Raw genomic sequence first — 20,136 nt, forward strand, 5'->3', positions numbered from 1 at the left:
GAAAGCAGCTAACAGAAGTGTTCCTGTCTTTAACACGCAGATGCCCAACTCCCAGTGGGGTCTAAACCCAAATAAATCTGTTTTACCCTGTATAAAGCCTATTATACCGGGTATGCTCATAAATTGTTCGCCCTCTATAACACTGATAGAGAGAGATGCACAGCTGTTTGCCCCCCCCCCCCGTATTAATACATACTCTGGGTTAATAAGTAAAAAGTGATTTTATTAAATACAGAAAGTAGGATTTAAGTGGTTCCAAGTAGTGACAGACAGAACAAAGTGAATTACCAAGTAAAATAAAATAAAAAACATGCAAATCTAAGCCTAATACAGTAATACAACTGAATATAGATAAAATCTCACCCTTACAGATGTTTCAGTAAGTTTCTTTTCTCAGACTGGACACCTTCCTAGTCTGGGCCCAATCCTTTCCCCGGTACAGCCCTTGTTCCAGCTCAGGTGGTAGCTAGGGGATTCCTCATGATGGCTCTCCTCTCGGAATCCTTTGTCGCCCTGGCTTCCCACCCCTCCTCACTGGAAAAGCACCAGGTTAAAGATGGATTCCAGTTCAGGTGACATGATCACATGTCACTGTGAGACCCTAAACCTTCATTCCTCCCAGCCTGACTCACAGGAAGGCTGCCTGCAAAGAAAGCCATCCACAGTCAATTGTCCTGGTTGATGGGAGCCATCAAGATTCCAAACCACCATTAATGGCCCACACTTTGCATAACTACAATAGGCCCTCAGAGTTATATTTCATATTTCTAGTTTCAGATACAAGAGTGGTACATTTATACAATAGGATGATCACACTCAGATTATAAGTTTTGTAATGATACCTTACAAGAGACCTTTTGCATGAAGCATATTCCAGTTACATTATATTCACTCATTAGCATATATTTATAAAATCATATAGACTGCAACATCATAGGTCCCATTCACCCAGCCTGGGCAAGGGTTGCCGGGTGTCTGGTTTTTGACTGGAACCTCCAGTTGAAAAGGGAAACTGGCAGTATCTGGTCAGCGCAAAAAGTCCAGTTGCCTGCAGTAACCGGCCCCCATTACAGGGGGGCAGGAAGAGCCGCAGCGCTGGGAGGGGCCAGTCTGTGCCGCGGGGGACCAGCCTGAGCTGGGACTGGGCAGATTATCAGGGGAGCCGCGTTTTTACCCAGAGCATTGACACCAGGGTGGAAACAAGGGTGGAGTGTCCCGGAGAAGGTGTCGGTGAAAGTGAAGAGATGGGACCTGTCAATCACATTGTAAAATGAGACCTCGCCCGCCTCATAGTCCAGGAAAATCCCCACCCACCAGGGCCTGACGCTCACAGGGAGGGGGGTCCTGTGGTAGGTGCAGGCCTCGTATTTCCCATTCCACAGCCGCACGGTCCAGTATCCATTCCCAGGTGTGTATGTGACCTGACCCTTCCTGCTCCCAGATTCCCTACAAACCCCCAGGTCCCAGCCAGGCTTGTCTCCCACCTCCACCTCCCAGTAACGCCGCCCGCCCGTGAACCCCTCAGTGCCCAGGACACAGGCACTACAATCAAATCTCTCAGGGTTGTTGGGCAGATCCTGGCGTTTGTCTCCGTATCTCACACGTTTCCGATCCTCAGACAGGACAAGGTGGGGATTCGCCATGTTGGGATCCAGAGTCACGTCCACTGTGGAGAGAGTCACAGAGTCAGAGCCAGGGGCAGGGGCCGGTCACTGGGATCAAAGGGAAATTAACCTGCTTCTCTGTTTATCGCTGTGCGGGGGGAGGGGGGGCAGTGGGGAGGGGGAAGGGGACAAGCTGATGTTAGAGAGGAAAGGGCAAAGGGAGGCAGGGGGAGGGGCAGGCACAAGGGCAAGGGGGGGGACAAGGGAAGAGGGGCACCAGGAGGACGGGATGGGGGAAGGGAAAAGCAGGTTGCAGGGGGTGGGGGGAGGGGTGGGTGCCAGGGCAGAAGACGGGGCAGACCCCAGGGGCACAGGGAAGGGGGGACACCAGGGGCACTGTAGGGGTGTGAGGGAATGGGGGGAGCTCCAATGGGGCAGGCACTGGGAAGGCAGGGGGGTACTAGGAGGGGCTGGCACCAGGGAAAAGGAGGGGCAGGAGAAGGCTCAGGTGACAAGGGGAGGGAGAGGGGTGAGGGGCAGGACGGGTGCCAGAGGGCCATACGGGGCAAGGGGTGGGGCAGACCCCAGGGGGCAGCAGGGGAGCGAGAGAAGGGGCAGTCATCAAGGGGGAGAGGGGCATGAGGGGTGGGTGCCAGGAGGACAGGGGGGTGAGGGCAGTCACCAGGAGGCAGAGGGGGCAATGGTAGAGATGGGCCTCAGGGGGGCAGAGGAGGAGTGAAGGGAGGGGCTGGCACCAGGGCACTGGAGGGGGGTGAGGGGTGCAGGTATCAGGAAGGCAGAGGGGGCGACAGGTCGGATGGGAGGAGAAATAAGGGGAAGGTGGCGGAGGGGGGTATAAAGGAAGGGACAGGCACCAAGGGTGGGGGAAACGAAGGGGCTTGTGCCAGAGGGTGAGGGGAGAATGGGGCCGGGGCAGGCACTGGCAGGACAGAGTGGGGGAGAGGTGGGCACTGGGAGGCAGGGGTGTGGCCTGGGATGGGTCGGGCACTGGGGCAAATGAAGGGTGAGGGAAGGGTGGTCATCAGTGGGTGGGAGGGCAAGGGAAGGGGTGTGTGACATGGGGCTAGAGGGGCACGAGGGGAGGGATGAAATCCAGGGGGCAGAGGGGGCGAGCAGATGGACAGGCAGCCATGGGGCAGGTGCCGGGGGACAGTGGTGCGGCGTGGAGTGGGGTTGGCACTGTGGCCAACAAGGGGCAAGAAGAGGTATTGGGTGTAGAGGGGTGGGCAAGAGAAGAGGTGGGTGCCAGAGGGGCAGGGGGAGGGGCAGGTGCTGGGGGCAGAAGGGAAAAGGACGGGGCAGGCAAAGGGAGGGAAGGGGGAGGGGAGCAGTGGGTGCTAGGAGCAGGATGATGTGAGGGCAGGGTAGGCACCAGGAAGGCAGGGAATGGGGGAAGTCATGGGTGATGGGGGCAGAGGATGGTGGCGGGGGGGACCAGGGTGGAAGTGGGGGAGGGGAGCAGCAGGTGCTGGGGGCAGTGGCAGTGAGGGAAGGGGCAGGCACCAGGAGGGTGCAGGGGGAAAGGGCAGGTGACAGGGGGATTGAGGGGGGTGAGCAGAGGGGCAGACACAAGGAGGGCTAGGGGGAGGGGTTGGCACCAGGGAACAGAGAAGGGCAAGGAGAGAGGCAGAGCAGATGGGTAGAGGGAGGTGTTAGGAAAGGGGTTGGGAAGGGGCAGGAGCCAGAGGGTCGGAGTGGGGCTAGAGGAGGGGTGGGCACAGGGGGCAAGGGAAGGGGCGGGTGCTGGGGGGCAAAGTGGGGCTAGAGGAGGGATGGGCACAGGGGGGCGAGGGAAAGGGCGGGAGCCGGGGGGCAGAGTGGGGCTTGAGGATGGGTGGACACAGGGGGGCAAAGGAAGGGGCAGGGGAAGGGGCAGGTGCCGGGGGGCAGAGAGGATGCGAAGAGGGGCATGTGCCAGAAGCACGGAGGGGAGTGAGAAGTGCAGGAGGAGGTGGGTGGAAGATGGGGTGGGCACTAGGGGCAGATGGGGTGTGGGGGGAGCTGGGATTCGTGAGCAGAGGGGGACAGGGGAAAGCAGCGGCCAGGGAGCAGGGGAGTGAAGTGATGGGTGGGCACCAGGTGCAGAGTGTTTGGAAGGGGGACAGGTGCCAGCCCAGGAGGGCAGGGTGAGAAGGGGGGTGGGTTCCAGGGGGCAGAGGTAGGTGGAGGGCAGGGGGCATGTGACGAAGTGTGTGGAGAGGGGCCCATGGGAGCAGACAGAGGGGAAGGGAAGGGGTGGGACAAAGTGGAGCCAGAAGCAGGGGCCAGGTGGGCACAGAGGCTGAGGGAAGGGGAAGGGAGGGGCAGGAGCTGGGGCCAGAGGGCGATGAGGAGATTGGCAGGTGCCAGGGGGCAGAGAGGGGGAAAGTGGGCCGGCCTGCATCCCTGTTGCTTTGGGGCCGTGTGTGGTTGGTTTGTTGCTAAGAGCAGGTCGGTGCTGTCCCCACACACACTGGCCGGGCAGCCCTGCCCCAGGGGTGGAGCTGGGACTCTCCATGGCAGCCGGCCCCACCTTCCAGCCAGGCAAACCCCACAGCCGGCCCCTCCCCTCGTCCAGCCCAGTCCCTCCCCCAGGCCAGGGGAAGTGGATCTGGGCTGGGCTCCTGGGTGGGGCAGGACAGTGGGGGGATGGGCAGGGGGGATGCTTGGAGGTGTAACTGGGTAATGGAGGGAACAGGGGCCATTACTAATGGGGCCGGGGCAGTGGGGAGGGATGGGGCATTTCCCCACTTCCTGCCCCCACCCTCTGGGAGAAGTTGCCCCGGGGGCCAGTCCCAGTTCACACCCACGCAGCGCGTCTGCACTAGGGGTTTGCACTGGGGCACCGACATACCTGAGACACTGTCACCCCTCCCCTCCCTGGGGTTATGGGTCAGTCATTACAGGGTCACTGGGGCAGGAGAGCTGGGCTCTGGGCTCCCAGGTGGGGCCCGACCCACTGGCCTGCAGAGTCCTTCTCACTTCCACGCTCTGGCCCATGGCCATGTTTAGACACTGGAGGGGGGGGGGGGGGGGCTTCAGCAGGAGAGATTGAGGGACCCCACATCAGACACCTGGAGCCCAGCGGTTCCAGCCCTCACCTGGAGGGGGGAGGGGAGACCCACCTTCCTATTCCTGCCCCACAACACACGGGGGGGATTGGACCAGGGGCTCCCAGCTGAGGGTGCAGCCACTGGGCTAAAGGCTAGAAGGGAAGCGGCGGCACCTTCTGCTCATTGAAACCATTCAGGAAACTCAACATGGATTCGGAAATAGTTTCTGTCGACCCAAAATAGTTTTTTTGCAGAAAAATTGTATTTGCACCCAAATTTCCCACAGCTCCACTGCAAACCTGTCTGAGCAACTTAGGAGCCAAAAATCCCAGGGACTTGCAGTGATGACTGTCAACATCCCCAGCAACGCACAGTGACAGGCAGGCCGGGCTCAGGACATCAGCTATGAAACACTCCAGAACTGCCATTAAATTTGCCCTTGGTAGGAAAATTCCCCCCCCCCCCACCCTGCAGCCCCTGATCTCACCTAGGGTGACCAGACGTTCCGATTTTATCGGGACTGTCCCGATATTTGCTTCTTTGTCCCGGACTGGACAAAAAAGAAATGTTGCACTCCGCTCTGGCGCTCGTGCCCCCCCCCCCGGCTCCGCCCCCTCCTTGCCCCATTGGCTCCCTCCCCAAATCCCCACCCTGGCCCCGCCTCTTCCCCAACCACGCAGCATTCCTCCTCCCTCCCAGGCTTGCGGCATGGCAGCGTAACCCTGGGAGGGAGGGGGTGGCGGCAGTGCCTGGATCCTGGAGCTGGTGAGTCAGCTTCAGCACCCGGGCACCGGGTGGGCAAAGGGGGGCTGGCAAGGGAGGGAGACAGGGCGCTCAGCTGTGAACCCCCCCGCCATGCCAGAGGGCTTCTGCCCGGGCTGCTGCACCCGGGGCCGGGAGCGCAGCCTGGAGGCTGCTCCAGCCCTGCAGCCCACGGGCAGCACGGAGCACGGAGCGGGCAGGGGCCAGGTGGGCGGCACGGGGGCGTGGGCCGAATCCCTGCTGCTGCCAGGGAGCCCCGCGCCTCTCCCTCCCGCTCGCGGCTGCGGCTCCTTCCCAGCGGGAGAGAGGCAGAGCAGATGGGTAGAGGGAGGTGTTAGGAAAGGGGTTGGGAAGGGGCAGGAGCCAGAGGGTCGGAGTGGGGCTAGAGGAGGGGTGGGCACAGGGAGCAAGGGAAGGGGTGGGTGCCGGGGGGCAAAGTGGGGCTTGAGGAGGGGTGGACACCAGGGGGCAGCTCCGCGCTGCTCCCGCCCGGACCCACCGCGCCCCGCATATGCCCGTGGCGGGCCGGGGGGCGGGAGGCTCCGCTGGGAGGGCAGCGTGCGGGGCCGGGGCCTGCTAATGCCCCAGGCCCCTTTAAAACTCATTTTTTTGCTCCCCCCCCCTTTTTTTTTGCTCCGCCCCTGTCCCGATATTTTATACTACTTATCTGGTCACTCTAACCACAAATCAGGCTGCAAATGGAGACTCGGCTCCAGCCTGAACTCTCTGCCCAGAGCGATTTGTCCCGTGGACTCTGCGAGCGGCACAGACCCTCTGCAGCTGCACCTGGGCGTCTCCCAGCGTGGATAATGGTCACAGAGAACGTCTCAGAGCACGTCTCAGAGGTCCAGGTGTCTCCATCTAACAACTGCATCAGCCACGCTCTTGCTCTGATTAACCGGCCCTGGGTCAGACACTGGGAACTTTCACACCCAGACTCTGGAGTCACTTTGGGTTTGTTTACACAGCCCGCGGCAGCGAGTCCCAGAGCCGGGGAGACGGGGCTTGCGGGATCCCTCTCTGGCACTGAAAATAGCCGTGTAGATGTTCAGGCTCAGGCTGGAGCTTGGGCTCTGAAGCCCAGGATGGAGCCAGGTCTGCCCCTCCCAGCGCATGCGGGGACATTGTCTGTGTCCACGTTCCCTTCTCCCCATTCCTGGGACAGGGAGCAGCAGCCCCAGGGCCCCTCCCTTCACCCCAGGGCAGAGGAATGAGAGCCCTCGGCCTCCTGGGCAGTGGGGCCTCCAGCACCGATTCCTGGGTGAGTGTGAAAGTGTCTCCGCCCGGAGAGCACTGCGCACCTGGCAAATACCCAGATGTGCCCCTGGGACCAGCGGCTGGGACTGGTACTCACCCCCTCCCACCCGAGAGGAACGGGGGCCGTGGGGCAGCATCAGTGAGTTCAGAGCTGGGGGTACGAATGGGGGTTACACCCGGCTGCTGGAGCTCTGCGTATCGAGGGTACGAGGACGTCACAGCGACCGTGTGAGCCCCCCACCGTCCTGCCGACTTGGCTCAGCCCTGACCCCTGCTGGAACCTCTCCCTGGGGAGGAACCGTCCCTGCGGCCTGGTCAGGCCTGGGCCTCCCTGCGGAGATGGCCGGGGAAGCTGCCGTTAATGTGAGTGATGATGTGACCTCCTGTGAGCCTGGGCTGGGATCAGTGACTGGGGAGTGAACGGCCCCAGCTCCCCTCACTGCCCCCCTGAGCCAGCTGGTCCCCTGCTCCCGCAGTGACCATGGCCCTCAGCCTCCCCACTGTTACTGAGCTCTGTGGACAGGACCCCCTAACAGTTCCCATGTAACGGGCCTGGGCGCCCCCTCCCTGCCCGCTCTGTGCGGTAGGATACCACAGCGCTCATTGACCCCCGGACTACTGGTGCCGCAAGGTGTGTGCAGGTCCCCTGGGCTCACTGACCCCTGCTGGAGCTGCCCCTTCTCCCCGCCTGCACCAGGGCACACAGGGCCAGGCAGAAGGCTGGGTGCAAATGACGAGCAGAGTGCAGCCACCGCTGAGAGGCAGAAACGCTGCCGCGGAGGCAGATTTACTTGTCCGTGAGCATCACAATCTGGTTCTAAAAACACCTGCCCCTGCAGTGGGGCCAGGGCCTGCCTCACCCCAGAGCCATGGAGACACCGAACAGCTCTTAGCCCTTCCTGTTATTACAGATGGGAATTACAGCTTTCAGACCTTATGACATGCAACCCCTGCTGTTGGAAGGGGAGATCTGAGCAGTTTAAGGCCTATTAAGGTTAGATGAGATAATGTCTGTGAGGCACGACTCAGGTACCACCCTGGGAAGGTGAAGCCCAGGGGAAATAGTCTCTCGTTATTCAGCACTTCTCCAAAGAAAAGGAGCAGGGGGCTCCCAGGACAGATCACATTTCACAGCACAGTTACCTGCATATTGTCGGGCTTTCTCCCAACCTGAAATCAAGCCAATAGAGAGAAATGAGAACTCCCCTGAACACAGACTTGCTGAATAGAAAACAATCTCTAACAACGTTTATGATAAGAGAAAAATATATTATCTATACGGTAACTGTCAATTAGGGAAATGCGCATTTATTTACCTGCGTTTAGTAGGGCTCTTCTCCACTCTGCAACCAAACACAGACAGAGAGATGAGACCTCCCCTGCACACAGACACTCCGAACAGGAGACAATTTTGCAGCAAGGTTTATATTAGGAATAAAAGAAAACTTACTGAGTTCACCCTGCAGTGTCGCTAAAAGTAAAGCAAAGAGAAACACGTAAACACATGTTAAAAGAAAAAGGAGGCTATTCAGTAAGATCCCACACCACACAAACCAAACTGACTCTTAAGGAACATCTGCCCTGGGGGTGTATGAACCATGTTGTAAAGTCAGATTCCCCCTCCCCTCCCAATGCAATGAACAAAGGGAGCTTACTGTTCTCTTAGGGTTACCATATTTTAAGTGTCCAAAAAGAGGACACTCCATGGGCCCCACCCCAACTCCGCCCCTGCCCCGCCCCTGCCCCGCCCCCGCCCCAACTCTGCCCCCTCCCTTGGACGCTTCGCCCCCTGCCCCTCCACCTCCCCTGCTTCCCACGAACATTTGATTCGTGGGAAGCCTGAAGCAGCAGGCAAGCTGGGGCGGGGGGGGGGGGGGGGGGCACGGCTCTGGCCCCGGTGTCTGCTGCCCGGCTTGGCTCAGGCCCCGCACCGCCGGCCCCTGGACCAGACCGCGGCCGAGCAGCGCCTGGCCCCGCACCCCCGGCCGGCCCCAGCCCAGCTCCCGGCCAGCCCCTGGCCAGCCCCAGCCAGCTCCGGGCCCTGCACTGCCGGCTCCAGCCCCGGCCAAGCACCCCGGCCCCCGGCTCCGCACCGCCGGCCCCAGCCCAACCCCCGGCCAAACACAGCGGGCTCTGGGCCCCGCACCGCCGGCTCTGGGCCCGGCCCCCGTCCGAGCACACCACCGGCTCCGGCCCCGCACCGCCGGCCCCAGCCCCACACCGCCGGCCCTGGCGGCTCCGGCCGAGCACTGCCGGCCCCAGCAGCTCCGGCCCCCGGCCGACCACCGCCGGTCCCTCCCTCCCTATTTTCCCAGACATGTCTGGCTTTTTGGGATTTCTTCCCGGACGGAGATTTGAGGCCCAAAAAGCCGGACATGTCCGGGAAAATCCGGACGTATGGTAACCCTAGTTCTCTGCACCATGTGCCGCTGGAAGTGAACAACAAGAGAGGAGTGTTACAAGGCAGAAGATTTAACTTCAATTGTTGCAAATTCATAGGAGTCAATTTTCTACTGGTAGGAAGTAGAAAAAACACAGGGGCGCTCTACCGAGCTATTCCCACTGCTAGCGTTACACTGGGGACACTAGGGTTACCATACATCCAGATTTCCCTGGACATGTCCGGGTTTTTGGTCCTCAAATCGCCGTCCAGGGGGAATTCCCAAAAAGCTGAACATGTCCGGGAAAATAGGGAGGCATAAGCCAGGGTCTGCCCGGCCCCAGCACGATCCGCCGGGTCCGCAGGGCAGCCCAGCCGCCCCGGCTACATTGTAGCGAGCTCGGGCGGTGGGGCACAGATGCAGAAGGCAGCGGAGGGGCCGCTGCTGCCCCCGCAGGCCGGGCGGACCGCGCACCCCAGCCGAGCCTGCAGGACCACGGGGAGGCTGGGCCTAGCCAGCGGCTTGGGCTTCCCTCGTGGGCGGGTACTCCCGGCCACTGGGGGACCCTTCCTGCTGCCCCATCGCCCCACGTAGCTCAGAACCCGGCACCGCGGGAGCTGTTTCCAGCGGGGACAGACAGGCCAGGGAACGTGCTCGGCGGCGGCAGGAAGGAGGCTGTGGCGCGGGGTGGGGAGTGCGGCGTGTGCCAGGGAGTGCGGCGTGTGCCGGGGCTACAGGGACCCGCGCCGCCCCGGTTTCCGCTGAGCGTCCGAAGCCCCCGCCAGGTACAGGCTGCTGGGTGAGCGAGGGAGCAGGGCAGGCAGGGGCATAGAGGCGGGCGGCGCAGAGGCTGCAGGGCAAGGGGGGCGCAGGGGTCACAGAGGCTGGAGGGCATGGGGGGTGCAGAGACTGCAGGGCGAGTGGGGAGCAGAGGTCACAGAGGCTGCAGGGGCGGAGAGGGTGCAGGGGCTGCAGGGCGAGGAGGACCAGGGCAGGCAGGGGCAGGGAGTGCAGGGGCAGGGCAGGCGGTGGGGTGCAGAGGCTGCAGGGCGAGGAGGAGCAGGGCAGGCAGGGCCAGGGGGGCGCAGGGGCAGGGCCTGCAGGGGCGGGGGGTGTGCAGGGAAGCACTTAGCAACCCCCAACCAAGATCAGAGCGGGAGGGAGGAGGGGGAATGCGGGGTGCTCAGAGTAGGGTTACCATTCGTCCGGATTCCCCCGGACATGTCCGGATTTTTGAACTAAAAATAGTGTCCGGGGGGAATTTGTTAATGTCCGGACTTCCCTCCCCTTCCCCATGCAGAGCACATGCGGCTAACAGGGCAGCCGGATGGTGCCACTTACATGGGGCTCCGACAGCGAGAGAGAGTCCCTCCTCCCACTGCAGCAGAGCTCACTCCCTCCCTCCCTCCCTCCCTGCATTCGCCTCCGGCAGTCTGGAGCTCCTCCCCCGCTGCTGCCCAGCGTGCCGGGAGAACGGCTCAGACTCAGCAAGCTCCCAGAGAGACCTTAGGCGAACCAAAGGCCAACGACAAGGGAGCCAGGGGGTCAGAGAAGGGGCAGGGAGGTTCTGGAGGGGGCAGTCAAGAGACGGGGGGGGCGGGCGTTTGGGGGGGGCTTTCTGGGAGGTGTGTGGATAAGGTTTTGGGCAGTCAGGGTACGGGTAGGGGGTAGGGTCCTGGGGGGCAGTTAGGGTGGGGGGAGGGTCTTAGGAAGGGGCAGTTAGGGGATAAGGAACAGGGAGGCTTAATGGCTCTCTTAATGGCTCTCCATGCGTCTCTGGACCCTCTCAGCTGTCGGGCTTGGACGGAAACATTGCCTGAGGGTAGTGAGAGAATGGGTTATCGGTGAGGTGGGGGTGGGCGTGAGCCCGGTCAATAGGGGCAACCCCTACCAAGATCTGAGCCTTTTCTCACACGCTCGTTAGAGCTCGACATTATGCTGTTTGGGACCCCTCTTTGAGGAAAGCCTCTGGATTGCAAGTCCAACCGCTACCTCCTCGTGGTGAGAGTCGGTAACTGGCTTGGATAGCCAGGCGGATTGCGGAGGACGAACCCACATCCCACATTCAGTGGGGTGTGGGACGGGGTTGGGCAGCCTCATATGGTGCCACATGGATGCCCCCCTGGTAAGGGTAGTCTCCCCCAGGCACGGGTTAGTTTCCCCCTGGAAAGGGTAAGTTTCCCCCAGGTACGGGTTAGTTTCCCCCTGGAAAGGGTTAGTTTCCCCCTGAGAAGGGTAAATCTTTTAGCTATGGAAAAAAGTAATTTATATTTTTATACCGGATTGGCGCTGGACCGGGTTAATAACGCCCCCGCTGTTGGCTTTGATGCCCCGGCTGACAGTGTTAAATATATTAGGGGTGTGATCAGGGTCGCTGGACCAATGGATAAAATGGTGTGGACTATAATGAAGTCTCATGAGCATGAGAGTGAGAATCAAGTCCTCCCAGTGGAGTATGGAGAGGAGGTAGAGGAGAATGTTTGTGATGATCATGGTGAGGAGATTTTATCTATCTTACCGATGGTTTTTACAAGGGACACTTTTAATGATTTAACTATGGACAGTTTTAATCCAGATTTTAAGTATTTAAGTACATTTGATGATCCATATGTTAGGGAATCAAGTACAGATTTTAATAGGGATCGTAATAAGGATTTTAACAGTACTGGTAGTAATATAAATATATTAGAAAGTAGTTCGTGGAAGGATGGGGTTTTTTATTTAGAGTATCCCGTTGATAGTTTTAATTGTCCAATATGTCCCCAGATATTACCAACATTTGGTAAATGGGCCAAACACATTAATGTGGTTCATAAAAGTAAAGCCATACGAGTTGTATGTAGTAAATGTGGAAAATCTTCTCAATATCATAATATAGCTTGCCACTACCCCAGGTGCATACCCAAGAAGGCGGATACCCCAATGAAGAGCCATACGTGCTCGGTCTGTGGGCTTGGTTTTCATACTAGATCTGGATTGAGCCAACACTGTAGACATAGACACCCTACTGTGAGGAATGAGCAAAGAAAAGAAGATATGGCTGCTAAAAGTAAGATCAAAGAGGGATCGACTAGATCTCGTATATGGACTAAAGATGAGGTTGCGCAGCTTATACAGTTGGAAAGGAAATATATTGGGAAAAGGAATATAAATAAATGTATTGAGAGCGAGATGAGGACCAAAACGAATAAACAAATATCAGATAAAAGACGAGAATTAGCAAAGAAGAAGTTAGTGGTAACAGGAGATAGGGAGGAAGTGACTGAGGTAGAGGACATTAGAGTAAATATATTAGAAATTCCGCCCCCAAGAGAGAGGATTTTCCCACTAAAAGGACATCCAGAAGTGGATTTAGTGGAGAAAATATGTAAACGGGGAAAACAAAGTAGGGAGGGAAGAGAAATAATAAATAGTTTAGGGGAAATTGAAGGATTATTAAAGGAGGATTTAACAAAAGCTCTCGGATGGGCAGTGTTGGAAAAATTATGTTATTCATTAGTAGAGGGACAGGACCCTAGAAATGAAAGTCAAATAGAGTTGAGGAATAAAGGAAAAGGGAAGATTAGAAAGGAGGGGAGAAGGAAGCAATTTAATGCAATTAGGAGATATGCTACAAAGAAAGCTAAGTATAAATTCTATCAACAATTATTTGATAAGGATAGAAGAAGATTGACTCGCATTATAATGGGAGAGCCAGATAAGGCTAAGTGTGCTATCCCTATGAAAGAAATTGAGGAATACTATGTAAATATTTTGGGAACAATTGGACATGGTAATATGATAGGGTGGCCATCATCCACAGAGTATGCGGATAATGATATATTAATGAGTCCGATCTCTGTGGATGAGATTAGAATAGCTTTAACAGAAATAAGAAAAGATAGTGCTCCTGGCCCAGATAAAGTAAAAGTGAGCAATTTGTGGGATATTTTTAATTTAGACTCCTTAATACTTACAAAAATTTTTAATATATGGTTTCTAAATAGACAGGTACCAGATGAATTTAAGAAAAATAGAACGATTTTAATACCAAAGACACAAGATGAGGAGGAAATGAAGAAGTTAACATCTTGGAGACCATTGACAATTGGGTCAGTTTGGATTAGAATCTATACCAAAATATTAGCAAAAAGACTGGTGGAAACAGTTAAGATATGTTGTAGACAAAAAGGATTTATATCCGCCCCTGGGTGTGAGGAAAATATTGCTATATTAGATAATTTGATTAAAGGGGCTAAACGAAATGGGAATGAAATTGCAATAGTGTTCGTAGATCTGGCTAAAGCATTTGATTCTGTGGGACACGGACATATAATAGCCGGGTTGAGAAGATTTGGTATAGATGAACATTTTATAGATATTATTAGGGACCTTTATGATAATTGCACAACTAGGGTATGGGTGGGTGATGAAGCTACTGAGTCTATTTTAATTAGGAGGGGGGTCAAGCAGGGTGACCCGTTGTCCCCAATTTTGTTTAATATTGCTATGGATCCCCTTTTAACTAGATTAGAAGTAGAAGGAAGTGGTTTTTATGTTAAGGGTAATAGTGTCACGTCATTGGCTTTTGCCGATGATGTGGCAATTTTAAGTAGCTCATATAAAGGAATGATCAAAAATTTGGGTATCTTAGAGGAGTTTTGTAAAAATACTAATCTCTCTGTTAATGTGAAGAAAACGAAAGGCTTTCATATTTTAACTAAACATAAAACCTATGTAGTTAATCCTAAGGATAATTGGCAGATAGGGTCAGAGAAGATTGATTATGTTCAACCAGGGGATTTTGAAAAATATTTAGGGGCTAGAATAGATCCCTGGATAGGTGTAGGGGGACCGGTACTTAAAGAAAAATTGAAAGATTGGAGTGAGAATTTAATTAAGGCCCCATTAAAACCGGCCCAAAAAATATTAATTTTACAGACATACATCTTACCGAAGCTATTTTATAATCTTCTTTTAATAGAACCCCCTTTTAATCTTTTAGACGATCTTGATGTGTTAGTTAGAAAAATAGTTAAAGAGATTTTACATTTACCTCAGTGTATCACAGATGGGATATTTTATTCTAGAGGTAGGGATGGTGGTTTAGCTCTCACTAAGTTTAGTGTGCAAATCCCAAATATGTTAATTCGTAAATGGAGGAGACATATTGTCTCGAGAGATGATTGGATGGACCTATCTTATCTATATGCAGGAGAAAATCTTGTGGATAAAATATTGTCATTTAGTGCAGTAACATCTCATCCCAAGAAATGGAGGGAAGAGGAATTTTTAAGATGGTCGGAACTGAGATGTCAGGGAATAGGGATAAAATATTTTAAAAATGATTTAATTAGTAATTCGATTTTTAGAAACTCTAGTAAAGTTAAATCGTCAGCGTATATCGCAGCATTGCAGCTTAGGGCAAATATTTATCCTACTAGGGAGACATTAGCAAGAGGAAGAGGAGGTGTGAATGCTCTTTGTAGATGGTGCGGTAAAGTGCGGGAGACTGTTCCCCATATCTCAGGACAATGTTATAAGACTAAGAATGCTAGGATAAAAAGGCATAATAGAGTAGTGGCTGCAGTTGTAGATAAGGTTGGTAAATTAGGGTGGAAGGCAATGATAGAGCCCCATTTGATAAATAGTAAGGGTGAGTTAAGAAAGCCGGATATTATATTTATAAAAGGAGATACAGCAGTGGTGGTTGATGTTACAGTGCGATGGGAGGATAATGCCGGAAGTTTGGAACAAGCCCACAGTGAGAAGGTGGCTTATTATCTTGAGTTAGAGGAAGAAATTAAAAACTTAACGGGAGGTAAAAATATCCACTTCTTTGGTTTTGTGCTTGGGGCGCGTGGCAAGTGGAGTGAAGGTAATAATGATTTGTTACAATTATTGGGAATGGACAGAAGTAAAAATTTTAAGGAGAGTATATGTAGACTTGTTTTATATTCCACTATTGGTATGATGGCTATATTCAGTGACAGGTAAAGATCCCGGAGTTTCCATTCCGTGTATCTTGCCAAAACTAAATTTTAGCTATTTTGGTTTCCATGCTCTAAATTTTCAAATTTTTAATATTGTTTTGAACATTAACATATTTAGTGTTATTTAATATCTGTCCTTCAATAGAATGGTTTTAACTATATAATAAATACTTATTAATGGATGAAATTCCAATTTAAATTATTAGTTTATTTTTTTTTTTAACTACTGGATGTGGATGCGGACTGGCCGCGTATAGTAACCAGGAAAGGGCAGGTAGTCACGCCTGTACATAAATAGGGGGTGGGGTTCTGGAGGGCAGTTAGGAGCAGGGGTCCCAGGAGGGGGCAGTCAGGGGACAAGGAGCGGGGGGGGGGTTTGGGAGTTCTGGGGGGGGCTGTCAGGGGGCAGGGATGGGGAGAGGGATCGGAGCAGTCAGGGGACAGGGAGCAGAGGGGTTTAGATGGGTCGGGAGTTCTGGGGGGGGGCTGTCAGGGGGTGAGGAGTGGTTGGATGGGGCATGGGAGTCCCAGGGGTGTGTCTGGGGGTGGGGGTGTGGATAAGGGTTGGAGCAGTCAGGGCACAGGTAGTGGGTAGGGTCCTAGGTGGCCAGTTAGGATGGGGGAGGGTCTCAGGAGGGGGCAGTCAGGGGACAAGAGGCAGGGAAGCTTAGGTAGGGGGTGAAGTCTTGGGGGGGCAGTTAGGGGCAGGGGTCCCAGGAGGAGGCAGTCAGGGGACAAGGAGTGGGGGGGAGGGTTGGGAGTTCTGAGGGGGACGGGGCTAGGGCAGGACAGGGGCGTGGCTCCTCCCGTCCTCTTTTTTGCTTGCTGAAATATGGTAACCCTAGCTCAGAGGACGGGGCAGAGTTGGGGCAGGGACTTTGGGGAAGGGGTTGGAATGGGGGCAGGGAAGGGGCGGGGTTGGGGCAGGGCCAGGGCCCCTGTGGAGTGTCCTCTTTTTTCAGTGTTGAAATATGATAACCCTAGGGGACACACAAATGCTGAGTAAGTGGCTGTCTCCTTTCCCTTTTGGCTGAGTGAAGCGAGGCCTCAAATCAGCGAAGTGTGCTACCCTTTCATTAAAGATTTGCCACATAATTGTTGTGCTCCATGATCTAAACTCTCAGGGTGAGATTCTGTGCTCAGAACCTGCAGCCCAGGGGCACATGGGGCTCAGGCAGCTTTAAGGGCCCCCTCCCCCTCATATCCTCCTGATCCTGGGTGCTCTGGATGCCAAATCAGCCCCCGTTGTAACACCGGGCTCGTCTGTATGAGAAGGTTACACCAGGAAAAAGTAAGGTGGGAATTTGAACTGCTCTTGTTACATCTGTATAAGGCTCCATGTCAATACACACATTCCGTACTACCCTGTTTCCCCGAAAATAAGACATCCTCCGAAAATAAGGCCTACTTACAGTTTTGCCTCTCGTTGTAATATAAGGCATCCCCCCGATAATAAGACCTCCCCGATAATAAGGCATCCACCGATAATAAGGCATTTTTCATTTCTGAAAAATAAGACATCCCCTGAAAATAAGACCTAGCGCATCTTTGGGAGCAAAAATTAATATAAGACACTGTCTTATTTTCGGGGAAACAGGGTAAGAGTGAGTTTTTCCGGCCTAGTTTACGTAGTGTCAGAAACTGCTCCTGATTGCCATGGGAGCACTGAAAACTCAGGGGCGATGTCTGGGGGGGGGGAGGGGGCAGATTTCTCCGTGCTTCCTCCTGGCAGAGGAAGGTGTGTATGTGGGGGGGTGGGGAGTGGGGGGGGAAGAGCTGTGACCTGGATGCAGGAAGCCCTGATGTCACTTCTCGCTCCCTCCTCAGAGCCCCTAGGGGTGCACAGAGAAGCAGTGTTCGAGTGGGGGGAGCGAGCAGCAATGCCAGGTGCTCCATGCATTCAGGTCAGTTTCCCCACGTGGACACAGGAGGTAGAGGCAAAGGGGGCACAGTGCAGGGGTTAGGGACACAGGATGGGGGCAGGGGTTAGGGACACAGGAGGTAGGGAGCGAGGGGATTAGGGACATGAGGGCAGAGATTGGGGTGAAGGGGGCACAGTGCAGGGGTTGGGATGAAGGGGGGATGAGGAGCCCGGGGAGCCCATGGGGCCAGGAGCAATGGGGGGCACCCACAGGGACCAAGGAGTATGGGGGGAGCACCGTGCCCATGGGGGTCAGGGGCACTAAAATACAAGTTCATCCAGGGCGCCATTTTCCTTGCACTGTGGTCTGGCCCTGACACACCCGTCGTGTTCCCAGTCCCATCTCCCACACACCCCTACAATAGGGCTTGTGAGGGGGCCCTCAAAGGGCAGCCTGCAGCTGTTTTCTGCACAGCCTGCAGTGGAGGAATCTGCCCCCAGCTGGATCCAGACTCCTGGTGCCCTGTTACTCTGCTCTGGGCCTTTGAATGACATAACGGGGTTGAAGTGGAAGTGAAAAATCTCATGTATTAAATGTATTAAATGTGTCCAGCCTTTCTGGGTGTGGAGGGGACATTGAGCAAGTGACCTGGCTGTGACCAGTGCACCAGCCCAGGGAGATCTGCCTGAGTCTGCAGGCAGCGCTGTTGGCTGCTCACACTCAGCACAGTGGGGCTGGGATGCTGACACTAAAGCCTGGTTGACCATTAAATGGTCACCATTTGCAGTTACCTCTCCGCTGATCATTTCAGCAGAAACACCCAACTCGTGAGCTTCTCCCTCACAGCTGGATAAGGACAGGTACTGGTGAGGGGGGCAGTGGGGCAAGGGCAGATATTGGTGGGGAGGGAGGCGGGGACAGTGGGGCAGCTACTTGTCATCAAAGATTGCTGGGGTGAGGAACAGTGAATTCAGGCCCCTCCTTCTTCCATCCAAATACAGTGTGATCTCTGGTCATGCTAAAACAGGGAGGGGAGAGAAAGGGAGATACATTTTCCCTCCTTTCCCCAAGTACCAAATGCCTCCTGGTCCTGGATACCACACACATGTACACACACGCACACACACACACCCGCACTGGTCACCGAGGGTGAAAGCCTGCCGCTTCCCTCTTTACATGGCTGTAAAGGGGGGATCCCATGTGAGGGATCCTGTGAGACAGTGTTTAACAATCCCCAGCAATGACCCTGGCCCGGCCGGGCTAGGACTACTCAGGTCTGGGCTCAGGGTTCTAGGTCTGTAATTTCCATGGGGTTTCTTAGGACAAATGGCCCCTCCCCATTCAGAGCCCGTCTGGGTCAGCGCGAGCAGCCCTGAGCTCACTGCTGGGGCTCTGGTGCTGTTACGGAGACATTCCCCCTCACCCGTTCAAACACTAGCACCTTCTTTGTCATTGTTCCACCCCACAGGTGTTTTGCACTTTCTCCAGCACACACATTTACTCTCCCTCTCCCCTCCCTCCCCATCAGAATCATTTCTGTGCAAATCCCTTCCCACCACAATGCCAGCTGAAATGGGGGGGGCTCTGCTCATTTCCCACCCATCACCACCCCCCATTACTCTGCAGTGTCCCTGCTGCAGCCCACGCAGCTCCCGTAGCCGAAGCCGGAGCCATTTCTTCCCACTGGCCCTCCAGGCACAGCCATGTCCCCAGGGTGAGGGAGGGAATCCCTGTCCTGTGACGATCTTTGCACTGAGTCCCAGTCTCCCTCTGGCTTCATTCCAAATGTCCCCCCGCCTGGCAATCTCTAGTTGATGGATCCACCACATTTTGGGGAAACATTCTCATATAAACATTATCCCACCCCATTGGCCCCACACACTGACCTTGCTCACTTTCCAGTTCAGATCGCAGAGTCTCTGCGGGGAGAAAAGGGGGAAAGATGAGATTTCACACTGTTGTGTTTATGGGAACAACCCTAATGTCAGTTAATGTAACTGGCCCAGTCACTGACCTTTCTCGCTCTCTAGTTCAGATCGCAGCGTCTCGGGGGAGAAAAGGGGGAGAACACATGTTAATGGTAAAATTCCTATTGTTTAAGGCAGCTCTGCTGTAGGAGATCCCTGCACTCCCATCCCAGGCCAACTTCTAATCTTGTGGGACAGTGACACATGGGAACAGCTCCCGCTGGGGCCTGGGTAGATGGGGGTGCCCCAGCTAAGAATGGGGTGGAGCTGGATGCTCAGGTCAGCAGGAGCCAGGGAGGAGGGTGTGGATGGGCCCCTCCAGGCATCATCTCTAAGATCAGCTCTGTCCCGCTGGGAGCTCGTCCCTTTGGTGTGTCAGCCCTGGGGTACCAGCACTGCTGGAAATGGAGGTAGCATCATGTCTGCCAGTCACTGCTGAGCACAGCCTGAGCGAGACCATCTTGTGCCCGGTGTGAGCAGCATCTCAGACCAGCCGTGCAAGTCCTGAGTGCGTTTGTGTTATTACAGCAGCCTAGCCACACAGCTCACCAGTGCACTCTCTGCAAGGCCCAGGGAACAAGACAGTGACAGTTCACTGTTCTGATTGTTTAGTGTTTGGAAACGAGCCCAACCTAGCTCTCTCTGGGCACAGACAAATTTTATACACGACTCAAAATGAGCCACCTAAACATGGGCTCAGTTTTGCCAACTCTCATGATTTGGACATGAGTCTCATGGTAATGATCGTTTTCCTTAAAGCCCCAGATCCTGGAGTCAGGTGGAGATGTGAGGATTTCAGGCTTCCTTCTTAAAGAAAAAGTACTTTTCTAGCCCTTGTGGCTGTGGAGAAAGCTTCAAAATGTGACCCCAGTGCACCCTAAATGCTCAAAAAGCAGAAGGCAAATAAAACGAACCCCAAATCTGTTATTCTTACACAATCTCATGATTTCAAAAATCCAGAGATTGGCTTTAGTGAGCCTGACTCATGATTTTTGAACATTTGGGGTTGGCAGTCCTGTGGACTCAAGCCACATAGAGCCATGGGCTGACCCAGTTCACACCTGGTGCTGACAGTGTGTGTAGGTGACAGTTCTAAAGGTGCAGCACCCAGTTCCAGCGTTCACAAGTACACTGCACAGCTCCTCTCTGCCTCTCTGAATTACCTGCTTCCATCCCCACTGGGAAATCATTGTACCAGACATTCCCCTTCCCAGTCCTTCCAACACTGGGACATTTCTCCATACACTTCACAGCCCTTCAGGCAAGAAACCCTCCGGG

General features: G+C 54.8%; 1 protein-coding gene across 1 annotated transcript; it reads right to left on the reverse strand.

Annotated features, from left to right (window-relative positions):
- Positions 1–1,067: 1,067 nt before the first annotated feature.
- LOC128845212 (E3 ubiquitin-protein ligase TRIM39-like) lies at positions 1,068–19,318 on the reverse strand. The gene is made up of 5 exons (XM_054043604.1): positions 19,249–19,318; positions 18,778–18,810; positions 8,127–8,147; positions 7,820–7,846; positions 1,068–1,666 (listed from the first exon to the last, which is right to left on the reverse strand). Exons 1-5 carry the CDS (start codon positions 19,316–19,318, stop codon positions 1,068–1,070), a joined length of 750 nt encoding a protein of 249 aa, XP_053899579.1.
- Positions 19,319–20,136: the final 818 nt, after the last annotated feature.

The sequence above is a fragment of the Malaclemys terrapin genome, chromosome 11, assembly GCF_027887155.1.
Source record: "Malaclemys terrapin pileata isolate rMalTer1 chromosome 11, rMalTer1.hap1, whole genome shotgun sequence".
NCBI lineage: Eukaryota > Metazoa > Chordata > Testudines > Emydidae > Malaclemys > Malaclemys terrapin.

Bases quoted from the DNA above. Each gene is read 5' to 3' on its own strand.
- LOC128845212 (XM_054043604.1), bottom strand. From the start codon at position 19,318: ATGGTCTCGCTCAGGCTGTGCTCAGCAGTGACTGGCAGACATGATGCT. The intron at 8,148-18,777 runs GTCAGTGTGTGG...CTTTACTTTTAG, and splicing joins TGAACTGGAAAGTGAGCAAG to CGACACTGCAGGGTGAACTC. The intron at 1,667-7,819 runs GTAACTGTGCTG...CTCTCTCCACAG, and splicing joins GAAAGCCCGACAATATGCAG to TGGACGTGACTCTGGATCCC.